At 29.2% G+C, this 14153-nt stretch overlaps 1 protein-coding gene across 6 annotated transcripts in view; it reads right to left on the reverse strand.

The window, feature by feature from the left end:
• The window catches only part of shot (dystonin-like protein short stop), a 696871-nt gene that overhangs the window by 25044 nt on the left and 657674 nt on the right, over nt 1–14153 (reverse strand). For all 6 annotated transcript variants that reach the window (XM_085812140.1, XM_085812144.1, XM_085812142.1 and 3 more), the window contains 10 exons: nt 13831–14055; nt 13147–13248; nt 11101–11271; nt 9640–9795; nt 8531–8731; nt 5722–5850; nt 5384–5554; nt 3845–4000; nt 1356–1562; nt 498–784 (listed from right to left, as the gene is read on the reverse strand). In XM_085812140.1, coding sequence (XP_085668266.1) covers nt 498–784; nt 1356–1562; nt 3845–4000; nt 5384–5554; nt 5722–5850; nt 8531–8731; nt 9640–9795; nt 11101–11271; nt 13147–13248; nt 13831–14055 — 1805 coding nt within the window. The remainder of the gene's footprint in view (nt 1–497; nt 785–1355; nt 1563–3844; nt 4001–5383; nt 5555–5721; nt 5851–8530; nt 8732–9639; nt 9796–11100; nt 11272–13146; nt 13249–13830; nt 14056–14153) is intronic.

The following is a 14153-nucleotide window of genomic DNA, read 5'->3' on the forward strand; positions in this document are numbered from 1 at the left end:
ACAATTCTTACCCCAAAACAACTAAAATTATATATACATATTTAACGTAAGAAAAACTGATTCCTAGACCTTCTGTAATTAATTTTTATCATGAATATAACACACTAATAATTCCTATTTAAAATATTTAAACTTTATTTAAAAAAATAGGTTACAAAAAGGTTGAATAACATAAAACTTGAAAGGGACACACATTTTTGCCTACGATCACATTTTAAAAAATTTCAATTGATTTTTTTTATATTTTAAATTGTGGAAAATATATTTATAGTCATCTTTATGCAATCCATTGTTCAAATTAAACTTTAAGTATTAACTTATCTTGAATTTTCTTTCTCTTCTTCTGGTACAGTATATGTAAGCAGAATTTGAAAATAGGTCACTGTATCTTATATGTGTATATTGAAAGGTATTGAGAAAAAGAATAAGAAGCTAATCCTTCCTTCCCCCCCCCCCAAAAAAAAAAAAAAAAAAAAAAAGGCAATAATCAAACATACTTATCAACTGATTTGGCACACACATTGTTCCATTTATTTTTTAGTTCATCCATCATTCCTTGCAAAACACCAACATCCGATTTTGGACATTTGTCCTTAAGATTTCGTCCCAGTTTCATAGTTCCATCAAAAAGTGGTTGTTTTGCACCCAGAGCCCTTTGGAATTCTTTGTGCTTTGAAAGCATTTGCTTTATTTTTTCAGGATCATTACCAACATGCGTAAGAACATCAAGCTGCTTTTCAGCATCATCTAACCAATGACTAAGATCAGACCATGCATCATGAAACTAAAAATTAAGGAATAAAAATAAATAAATAAACAAACAAAACACAACTAAATGGAAACACAGTATAATAAAAACCACATTTACTTAAAAATTATAATCTATTAAAGTATGAGCTTTTAAATTTCCCTTTCTTTTTTACATTTATGCACTGCATCACCATTTAAAAATAGGAAAACTAAATTTCATAAATAAAAATTTTTTATTAATTAATATATTTTATGTCTAATTAATACATTATGTGCAATTATTTTAATAGATCAAATATTTTTATTTCTTTATTTATTGAAAAGAGGTCTCATTAAATAAGTATCTTCCAAGGGAAAAAAAAATTAAAAATCAGTTATTTAACATTTAAGATAAAATTCAGACAGGTTCAATTCTAACTAAAAAAATTTCTTTTGAAAAATACCAAGTTTAATTATCAAAGGCAGAAAAACATATTTTTCATTTAAATACTTTATCTTCTATATACACTTTTGCCAAAAATTATGCAGAAAAGAATTTAAGATAATGCAATAGAAGATACAAAATAAATAATAAAATTTATATGATAAATACAAAAATAGCATACCTCCTTAGCTTCCTTATAGCCATGATCTAAAGCTCTAGTTCTTTCAGCAGCTTTTGAAACGACACGTTCCCACCGATGCTGAACACTTATTAATAAGTTCTTAATTAAAATCACATCTTGCTTTTGACTAAAATATTTGAGATGTGTTCCTTTCTTGTCTAAATTTAGCATAACCTCTCTATGCGAACCAACCTCCTTTTGAAATGCCTATACAAAGATAAAAATATATAAATAAATATATACTATTTAGAGCTGCCAGGTGAAAATTTATGATCACTTATTTTAAACTTAATTTAAAAATTTCATTAATACACATATGCATCACAATTGCAACTGGGAAATTATTCTGTATCAAGTAGCCAAATCTAAATCAAAATCCTATTCTGAATCTTGTACTTTACTAAACATGAATATGATTGTTAAAAAAACCTTAATAAGTCAAAGAGTGAAGAAAGATGAATGAAAAAAAGTATTTTGATATGCTTTTCTGGTCATCTAAGAAACCTGGTGACTTCTCACACAGGCATGAATACCAGCACAGAAGAAGGGTAAAACAGACCCTTTATTATTTGTCAAACTCTTATAACACAAATGCACGTACTTTGTGCTTACACTAACACTGATAACTTGCAGTGGAACTTACGAATAATTTAACAGTAAATTTAAAGATAAATAGCAGTGCTGGACTAACAATTTAGTTTAAGGGTACTTAGGCTGACTCAAAAACCTACCCAGCGACATACTTATTGAATGACCAAAAAGGCGTGTCAGCAACTCAGTGTAACAACAGCAAGGACAGAATAGTAATGTGCACTGGCTTGGTTAACTGAACTAAGGGAAACCCTACAAAGTCTCACAATTGCCATTCAGAAAATTCCCACTCAAGTGACAATCAAAAATCTTTTAATTCTCAACAATCTCTCAGTCACTTTCTTCACAATTAGTTGTAATATTTTCATAGATAATTGGGGCATTGTAATGAGAAACTTCTCTTATATCATTTTCATTCATTATTACCTCACTACATTTATTCATATATTTTATTAATTTGAGCTGTTGCTTGCGATAGCTTAAAATGTTCACATTCGTGGCTGTCATTATCACAGTATACTAGGAGGAAGGGCACTTAGACCTGGCTAGCTCAAAACTGCCTTACACAGTTAAACACCTCAACCCCTTGAAGTGATCCAAGGAGGACTAACCCCTCCGGTCAGCCCAGGGAGACATATATGTTCACAAAGTCTGGGTTAATTGTACACAGAGGAGGACAGCTGCACATGCACTAACAAAGAGGAGAAAATGCGACGCAGTCCATCCCAAAGTGTTAACCAAGGACAACCTTAGAAATCTCCCCATATAGCAACCTCACAGTTAAAGAGGCAGATAAGACAGTACCATATGGTCCCCGCCAAAGCTGAACCTATGGCCACACAAATGATGGTTCTAGTCCTGTGAAGACTGATCTTATACCCCTGTGGTTGGAACTACCCAAGTACAGATCATCCTAGCCAGTAGCTTTACCGATTTTACCAGTGATCACTGCCCGAGGGGTCATCATCACAAGAACTAGGCAGTTTTTTTTTTTTTTTTTTTTTTTTTGTTTGTTTGTTTGTTTGGTGCAATTCTTGCAGGTCCTAAGTTTGGTTGCTCATTGCCTCTCCCAATTTTTTTTAAAAATGCCATCCCTTAATTTTGCTGCTGCTTGTTTCTCTGTTGTCTAAAAATTTTGTTACCCTTAAAATCTGTTGCTCAGTGTGACTGCATTGATCACACTGTTTCTGACGTTGGCCCTGCATCATCATGAAACATGGTAACTGGCCATAAACCAAGCATTTTTAAATCTACAGACACTTTCTCTTACCTTACAATGATCAGCAACGACCTCACAATTCTCCACAATTTAAAATTCAAAATTTCCTGAATGGTCTTGCCACTCTTTAGAACTCAGCATGATTTTAAAAAGGCTACTTTAGTATCTGCATTTCACCAGTTCCCCTTTGTGGTCCAAAGGTTTATATAGCAGATCATTCCAGATTTCAGATTTTGTGCTGTATATGTATCAAATACATATGTACACATACATACATATGTACACACGTCAAATACAATACTTACTTTAAATTACTCAACAGCAGTTTAAATATGACTGAGGAAGGAAACACTTTTCTAAGACTTGAAAATAATTTAAATGAAGTATTTCATTTCACTAGTTAAGATATATTATCCTTTTTGAAAAAATTAAATATATATTGCATAAATAAATAACATTTTGCTGATTATTTAATATGAATGAAAATTTAAATTTAAGAATGGCAAGGTAATCAAACTTCTTTGAAAGTATTTGTATGAAATAAACATGTCATTACACAAACTTATTTATACGGGCACGTAATTATACATAGAATGTATATATACACAAAACAACCTAATCTCTATAAAAGTTCAACAAAATGTTAGAGAAGCATTCATTGGGAGTGCTGAAAACTTACCTTATGATCTTCTATTTGTTCTAATACTACATCCATTACCCTACTAACAGGTTTCAAGCTCGATAAAAATTTTTCAGCATTTGTTAGCCATTCAACGAAGTCTTGCAAAGCTTCGTGGAATTCTGTGGCTTCTCTTAAAGCAATTTCTAGCTTTATCTAGAAAAAGAAAATCAAAAGATAAATATAAAATAATATTTCTGTGAATTTCATTGCAATGTAAATGTATAGAATGTTTTGTAGTCAATTTATTAAAACATGATGAATATATTGCAGAGTGGAATTTTTGTTCTAGGAGAATATGTAAAATGTTGGTTTTGCTTTCATAGAGTTCTCCAACTTATAACACTGAAACAATTTTCATAAAATTCTTTACATTATTTCAGACATTACATTATTTCTTTACATTATTATAAATTTTACATTATTTATTACATTATTATAACTGAAAGTATTAGTCTAGGACTGATATGAGAAAGCTTTAGTCTTATTTTTAGTACTCTAGCTACAGACATGAAATAATGTTAGCATTTGTCAGAAACTTCCAGCATATTCAATGAATGTCTCAGGAATGATAATAATAATAATGAAAGTTGAAATACGAATGAAAAGGAACAAGCAGAAACTGACATATAAAATATTAAAAGTAACTGAGAATAATAACACAGAGAATGAAATTTTATATAAATATTCACCTAATAAGATCAAAAGAAAATAATACTAATATATACAAAAATTAAATAATATTTTTAAAAAAATCTGAAAGATTTCAGATTTTAAATAGTGTCCAAAGGGGCATTTTCTTTAACATTTTGTGCGTTACCTTTATTTATTAAATATCACGTTCTTCACACTTAAACCATAAAATTCAGTTCAACAGCAGTACCACAAAATAATTTTAAAATGAGCATATCCTTTAAAATTTCCGATACACAGTCTCGCACGCTAGAGATTACAAAATTTTTTTCTTTTCTGTACAATGTTGCCATTGCTCACTTTGAAATCCTTGAGTTTGTTAATCAAAAATTCGTTAAGTTTCACAAAATATAAAATTAATAATGAAACATATTCCAAATTTCAAATGAATATGGGCATCTGAAAATTCAAATTGTCTTCCAGATGCCCTTATTCGCAGGAGGATTACATTATTCAAAATTGGATGGCTCTCCATTGTTTTAACACAATGCAAGAAACATACATACATTTACGCAGATACTTCAATACTTAATTTCTTTAAATATAATACAGGGCGATAATATTTGGTGGCAACAATTTGAAAAGTTAAATAATGCTTGTAGTAAATCAAGGCAAAATGCCAAAACGAAATTACTAGTCCTTCTGGGCAAATTGCCTCTTTGGACTAAAAATTAAATAGGAAATTCAAAATGAAAACCATAGGATTTCGGAGAAAAATTAGAAATATTTAAAGGGAGGAGGATATTAAATCAATCTAAATAATAAAATAGTTAAATAGTTACAGCACTTAAGAAAATGTAATTATCATTTAGAAACATGCAAAATATAAACGTTTAATATACACACTTTTCGATCATTTGCCCGATTTAAAACATTTTCCCAGCGTTGTTTGAGGGTTTTCAGATTGTGCTGAAGACTGCCTGCAGCTCCTTCATTTGATCTTTTCAAATACTCTTGTCCTTGTTGAAGAGTGGAATCAATTTTATGTTTATTACTATCAAGATCGTTATACAGTTCCTAAAAGAAATTATGAAATAATATATACATTGACTTCAATATGCTATGAATTCCATAGAACACTTGTTTACAAAAAAAAAAAAAAAAAAAAACTTTTTATAATGTTCGTTTAGTAATACATTAATATTTATTTTACACAACAGGAGACAAATAATCCTTGAACATACCATGAATCTATTTAACTGCTCTCTGGCAGTTTCTGGTAAACCACCAACTGGTTTTGAAGATACTAATTGGCTGTCAATATCACTTAACCACATTAAAAGATCTTGAATTTCTTGATTAAATAGTTGTGCCTAGAATGCAAAAAGTACATACTCAGGAAAATATTTTAAATAATTCAACAGATATTAATTTATGAATATTTTGACGCTAAATTTATTTAAAAATTCAATCTCAAATTAGAACTAACTGAAGGTAATTAATTATATTATTACCTTAATTATTTACATAAAAAGCTTTTCCTATTATAACATACACTAAATCCAGCATTTTTAATGCAGGAATACATGCCTATGGGAAATTCATCAAGGAAAAAAGTTAGTAGATGACAAAATATTGTTCACAAGGATTTTCGGATGTATTCCATGTGAATATGAATTTTAAAATTAGAATTTATTTAAAGTTGGTAATAAGTTTACTCTTGAAGCATTGAAAAAACAAAAATAAAACAGGATTAGGAAGAGGAAGTTTATCCCTTTCCTTGCTTCTGTGAAAGAAATTACATTAGCACTGTTTTTGAAGACAAACATAGTAGTCATCATAATTTACACAGTCTTTCTAATTAATTGTAAATAACTGACTTAAAAGTTCAGAAAAAGACAAGAGAGAATTTTTTTACACAAAAAAGTACTTTAGTGAATCAAAAATCTCATCTGCTATTTAAGAGACCATAATTAATTATCTTTGCAAACAAATTCAATAAAACGATCTAAATAAGACATATTCCAAATCATTTATGACCTATCAAAATTGAAAAACTAAAACGTATATTTTATGACTATAAACAACAGTTGTAAATTTCTGAGAACAACGGTAAAGATGCACTGGGAAAACGGAAAAATTAAAACAGAGATTTAAAAAGTACATAATTCTCACCGAGTTTTCAAAAATTATAATGTTCAGGGTTTTCTTGAAAATATAATTTAAATATACACTGTGAAAAAAAAAGGGGGGGCAGTTCTATACCTCCCATTCTATTGGGCGGACTGACAAAATTCAAATTGCAGTTTTCATGTTTCGAAAGCACGACTTAGGATATGTATTAGATTTATATATATAGCATTGTTCTAATATAGGTATTTTGATACAAAATCGGACTTTTTCTGATATGACATACCAATTTTTTTTCCATATTTCGATTCTACGACTCAAATTATACCTAGATATTAAAGTTTGAAATTTTTGGTGAGAAATTTATCTTAGCACATTTTCTTCAATTTGCGGCAAGAATAATTCCCTTGGTGAACTTCTTAATTTATAGCAACCTATTTTCCTTTCTTTTTTTTCATTGTACACAAACAGAAAAAAAAGGCATCAATTCCTACTTTCAAATAATTTTAACAGAGTGCATAAACCACATTTGGCGTTATTATCGCTTATAAGAAATATGCCAAATTTCAAAATGTACCAATACATAAATTCACATATATTTTGAAAAATTTTAAATATAAACTCTAATAGTTAGAAAGAAATACACCTACTTTAAGATGATGTTAAAGTTTTTATAGGTTATAGTTCAAAATATCTTTCGAAAAATTTCTAAAAAATATTTTAAAATACAAATTTTTAAAGTAAATAATAAAACATGTGCGAATTATATTTGGATTAAGCCTAAATTTTGAATCCTTGAAGAAGGAATCCAGTAAGTTTAATAAAAAGGAGATATTAATAAATATATATGAAATTCAATTAACATTAAGGAGCAAATTTTTTAAAAACTATTCGTGTGTTTTTTACAAAACTTGTCAGTTTGGCATAATTTGAGTCATAGAATCCAAACATGGAAAAAATTGACATGTCATTTCAGAAAAAGTTCCATTTTGTGTCAAAATACCTATATTAGAACAATGCTATATATAAATCTAACAAATATCCTAGGTCGTGCTTTCGAGACATGAAAAACACAAGCTGAATTTCGTCAATCAGCCCAAACGGAAGATATAGAACTCTCCCCCTTTTTGTGTGTGTGTGTGCAGTGTACATGCATCTTAAAATATAACAGTACTATATATTATAAACATACAATACTATATATTAAAAGTGGGACTGAGTTATTAAAACCTACGTATCTTCTACAGTAAATGCATCATAATTGTATTCTTATGGGAAAAACTGTCCATTGTGAAAATGCAGTCAAAATGTACATATCCACATGCTCTGTTTAAACTATTAAAATATTTCAAAACATTTTATAACTATTGAAAATACTTATAAATGAAAGATAAGGCATTGAATGCCCAACAAATGCTTTTAAATTAAAAAAAAAAGAAAGAAAGAAAGAAAGAAACATTAAAAATGATAGCATATTAATTGAAAATTAATATGATAATTTTTTTCATAATTACTATTATGATAATTATGAAAAAGTACAATAGCTAGGATTTGCAGCTACTGATTAAGGTGGAACCTCATACCACAAATCCTTTAGTTCATGAACAAATTCATCACTATCTATCCACCATGAGACAGCCCAGGGTTGACCAAGGCCTTCTGAACTAGATGTTTCTAACCACCTCTACTAGCAACCAAAGTCCTCTAATTTAGAGAGACTTAGGCTGTAGAGAAGGAATTAACAATCCTTCATTCAAACATCAAAACAGCATCTTTACATTACTTCCTCTGAGTAAAAATGTTTCACTTTATCAATATTTTGTTAAAGTTGATTTCTGCCTTCAGGAACAAATAGAATTCATGAACCAAAGTTTAACTGCATACATTTATTAAGATCAAGCCAATTTAGTTTAATTTACTTACTTCATGTAAAGCTTCTTCAAGTTCTTGCTGACGTTGAGCAGCCTTATCTTGCAAAAGCTGCCATCTTTTGTTTAACTTATTTAATTTACTTTGAGTAACACTGGCATCCTCACTTCCACGGTTTGCTTCAATTAATTGCCTTCCGGCAGAATTCAGAGTATCTACACTGGTTTGATGCGCCTGAATATCATTCATCAGAACCTAAAAGGAGAAAAAAACAAATGCAGGTCTATTTACAGCATTAAAACATAGAAAGTTTTACAAATTTGTTTTAATTAGTTTTGAATAAGCATCTACATTTTTATCGCATCTTTGGGGGCATAAAAGTTTTACAAATGTATAATTGTGTTTAAACAGATACAATATTAATCTGAGAACTTAGGTCCTTGTGATTAATGAATTTATACTTTAGTTGTAAAATTACATTTTTATTGATTTTATAGAGCTGTCATTTCAATAATAGCAATGTGATAGAATCAGCAAAACGCTACATTCAAAAAAACTGTTACGTAGAAAATTCTCCAAATGTTACAAAAAAAAAAAAAAAAAAAAAAAAAAAAGGGGGGGGGAGGAAAAGTAAGATGAAAATGCTTTTTTATGAAAAATTAAACTATTCAACAAGAATCAATTTAGATTTTCACCTTAATTTTTTCCAAAATATTGTTAAAAACCTTTTGAAAACTGTTTTCCCCCTTTAATGCTTTAAATTATCTCAAATCTCTAAGTCCATTTTGTATTAGTTTATATATGACTATTCAGGAAACTTTGTATATAGTTTATATATGACTATTTGACTATTTTATATATGACTATTCACTATTTTCAATAATGGTATGAAACGAAGCATTTAATTTGAATAATGGCATCTGATACAGCAGTATGTATTTATTCATGAAAGTTGCACTTCACCTTATAATGAACAAAAATCTATGATGAGTGTATTGTATTTTTTGCATGAAATGGATGCATTAGTCTTTTATAAATAAATACTTTTGTAAAATAATAATCTCAAATAAAGTAATAACAGATGAAAGAAAACATATTTGCATAAAAAATAACCATTTATTATATTAAATTTTTGCAAATCATTGAATATTAACTGTTATTACCTTGTGCTTTGCCAATTCCACTTCAATAACTTGTGGATCTCCAAAAACAGGTGTCAGGTCATCTAGCGTTTTTTCCGTCTTTGTCATCCATACCATAAATTCATCCAGCGCATGCTGAAACTGCCCTAGTCTCAATAAGGCATTTTCCAGCTCTCTCTAGATTTACATGAAATATTTATGTTTAGATGTTACAAACATATTTACATGTTGATAGATATGTATAATTAAATATGCAGTTAAATGAATACGGTCAAAGATACAAATGTAAATATACATATATGTATAAACAGTAACAATCGATAATACAGTAGAATCTCTTAACCAGCAGCAATGGGACCTCAAAAGTTCTGGATTTTTTGGATGATGGAATATATATTTTAGAATTTATTTGTTCATGTTTTATGGCGCCAGATGTAGAAAATGCAGCATACAATGTCCGTTTGTCATCTTTCTTGATCTACTGGCCACAATTAAATAAATAATACAGAAATCACTCAGATTAATTAAAATTAAAACATATATATACATGATTTTATATTTCACAAAACAAATACAAACAACACTGTAAAATTACCACACATACAATCACGTGAAAGTTACAAATTTCTTAATGTGGTGGTACATAATTTTAACTATCTGCCTGTATACAAGATTGTTGGCACAGTTTTAAAAAACTGCTGCATATATAATGAAACTTCAAAACATCACGTACTGACATAGATGACTATTTCTCAGCATGAAAGTTTGTAATTCTTTGTCAGCTTCTGTCCATGTCATGTTGCTCTTCATCTTCTCTCTTTTTCTTCTCATCTTTCACCTTTCCCAGTACATTTCCAATTATTTCATCATCATCTTGAGAGAATTTTATGGAAATAGAACTGTCTACATCTACCCAGAGCTACTTCATCTGAACATATAATTAAATCCAAGTTGTTGACCGTGGACAATGGATGCATTTTGTACTCAAGAAAATTTTCCTCATTTGACTCATTATCTATGAACATGATCATAGGTCACGACTTAAACAAACAGAGACATAAAGTAATGTTGTTTACATCTTTTGAAGCAAGAAACTCACCAAATCTGGCATCTTTCCTTTTCAACTGTTTCAGAAAACACATTAATGCATTAAAAAAGGATCAGTATTTCATCTTTACATTCTGGACTATTGTCTGGTTCATTGGTTGGATGAGGCTTGCCATGATAGGTGGCAGAAACATAACACAAACATTTTCCACATTTAAGTCTTCAGATTAGCCCTTTACATATTTTTTTATCTTACAAATCTAAAGTTTGGATTTAAATTTGGACCTTTAACAGTGTCCTTGTTTCGATAATGCCGGTTATGAGATATTTTACTGTATCAGTAACTAAAGATGTAGAAATATATATAGAATGAAAGCAAATACAGATATTGATAGCAAATAATAAATACTACAATCATAAAGTAAATTGCAATACCTGTCTTCCTACAATTCCCTTTAGTAAATCATCCCATCGCTTGTTTATTTCTGCAAGTGGTTCTCTTATAGCCTTGGCCTGAGCTGGAGATGTTCTCTCCATTAGTTCATGGGCTTGGCGGTTCAAAGATTCAATTTCCACCATATGTGGATCCACCTCTTGTTTAAAGCCCTGAAATTTGAAAACACAAAAAATAAATATAAAATAAATCTGTTTATCATAAACAGCAGCCTCATAAACTATTTATCACGAATGAGTTGTTTCTTTAGCTAGTGGAAACAAATACAGTTTCTCATGGTAATGTTATTCATGTAAAATTATGATATAGGCATATATAAATATATACAAATTGATCAAAACCATTGTCGGCCAATAAAATATTTATCCACCATTATAGGAAAAAATAGAAACAAATAGCACAAATTTTAATAGTTTTTTCCTGAATACAAAAGGGAAGTTATATTTTGTTCTTTAAAACATTATAAAGCATGGATATAAGTATTCAATTAATGGATATCTGGAGCCAATATAAGCACTTTATTTCATATACTTAATAGAATTTAAAAAAAAAGAAAGAGAGAGAGAGAGAATGGCATATGGCCAAATGTTCTGATTTAAGAATGCTGAGTTTGGTTTGCGCAAAACAGCTTGTGGTTAATTCGTAACAAAGTTCTTTAGAGCTTCCTTTGTCAGTGATTGTTCCAGTTTAGTTGATATGTAGGGCTATAACAAAGGAACACTCAGTTTTGAATGTGAAAACTCTTAGCAAGTATAGCGAGTGTTATTTAAGCACTATTAAGAAGCTTTATGCGAGCCTTCAATATAAACTTGCTCTTAATAAGAATACAATTTGCAGGTTGAAAAAGGATCTTGAGGACACTGGTTTGACATACATCACCACTAGCATGCTCTCGCTAGCCAGTCAGTTTATTTGAATAAAAAAGAAAAAACTATTCGAATCATTCTCAGCAGTCGGGCATTCTGAAAAGTTCTATGCATCTCTTCCCTATATGAGATCAGCCCATGAATGCATCTGAACTTCATTCAAACTCAGGAAATAAAACCAAATGATCACTTGCAATGCAAAATTTTTGCTGAATGGTTTGGGAGATGCAAGTGGTGTTTGAGGATACCATACATAAAGTACTGTTCTTATATAAAGTACATTTTTATTTCCAACAGTTTCATCTATAATAAAAACTGTTACATGTGAACTAGTCAAATTTCAGTTCTACCAATTATTTCCTTTCAGTCTGATCTGACATCTTTTTTTGGATCGTTCTTTAGCTTTGAAAGGTCAAGTGATAATGATGATGTCATGAAATTATTTTCAATTTCTGGAATGATTCACAGATCTACTACTAATTCACAATTATGGGATTATAATTAAAAAACTGATGCTAAAATATTCAAATAAGGCTTAATTCAATTCCAAGATATCAACATTATTAACCCCCCCCTCCATTAGAAATAATTTCTTACTATTCTCAGAAATGAAATGCCTAAAAATTGTACAACAAATTTAGAATAATATGCTTAGATATGCTAAAAGATATACATGTAATATAATACTCAAGCAAGTATACAGTATTCTTTATTTGGGCAGTTAACTCCAATATTTAATTAGCAGTTATTATTAAAACTGACAACAGAAATCATATTTTCATGCAATTCATAGAAAACTTTCTTAGTTAAGACACAAAAAGCATTTACACAGATTGCATATGCATGAAGAAAAATTTATACAGAATAGAAAGATTGATTAACAGGCATTTTTTATGTCAGCTTTAAATTCAGATGATTGGATTTACAGAAATAAATTATTTCCTTCATATTTCAAGTTCATAAAAGAATCTATAAGTGAAATTTCTAAAAGAGGATATTATCAAAATTCTAACATTTCATAATCCATCATTCTCAGTTAAATAGTATGTCATAGTTTTTCACTAAAGCCTGTGGATGAACAATGATTCTCTGATCATCAAAATAATTTTTTTTAATTACAGACAAACAGCTTTCCAGTTCCAAAAATTTACATTCAGTTACCTGCAGTTGTTGAATCTGGCCTTTTACGGCTTCAATATCTGATCCAACAGGACCAAGACCAGAGAAAGTTTCCTCTGCATAATCCAAGAACTCCAGAAGATTCTATATAAATACATGCAAATTAATATTTTGTAAAAACTTAAATGATGTTATATATTAAAGATGTATTGATATATTAAATGAGAACAAAATAATTATATATCTTGTTTCATAATTAATTAAATTCATACAACTCACAAAAACAAAACAATGAATGTAAACTTAAAAAAAAGGGGGGGATCACAAAGTAAAAAAAATTAAAAAATAGAAGTCTATAAAAACATGAAAATAAAAATCACAAAGTTAATGAAAAAATGAGAATGCAAATACTTCCGTGTATTAAATTTATAAATTCCTTTCTTCTAAATTTTCTGTATTATATAACTGCTTATTATCAATTTCTCCTTTCTTAAAATGTGTTTAAAACTAATTTTAATCAAGGAAAAGAGATGAAAATATCACATGTTAAGTAAATACAATATTTTTCGTCATGAGCGATTAAAGACAAAAAGATAAAATTATGGAGATGATTTTTATACATCTGAAAGTATTATTTTTACAGAACATGAAATACCAATTTTTAAAAAATAACTGTTAGGAGGAAAATGAATGATAATCAATTATGCAACTATAAATTATATTTACTCCAAGAATATCATGGAAGTTCATGGCTTTCTCCATAGCATCTACTAAATTCTGTTCACGTTTGGCATAAAGAGATGTGACATTATCCCATGCAGAATCAAGATCTTCAATATGTTTCTTCACTTCAGGTTTGTCAGGTTCACCACACAGCTGCATCAAATCTTGACCTGCTTGTCGACACTGGTCAACTTCAGGTTTTGTTTGTTCAATCTCTTGTTTAATTTCCTATACAGAAAAAAAATATATACATACATATAAGGGAAGAAATTCATTGAAAATTCTCTATATTTTAGCAATTAATTAAAATTTCTTGGATTACTTAT

This window comes from Stegodyphus dumicola, chromosome 2 (genome assembly GCF_044657685.1).
Source record: "Stegodyphus dumicola isolate Sdum_Otavi_A_Nest chromosome 2, ASM4465768v1".
Taxonomy (NCBI): domain Eukaryota; kingdom Metazoa; phylum Arthropoda; class Arachnida; order Araneae; family Eresidae; genus Stegodyphus; species Stegodyphus dumicola.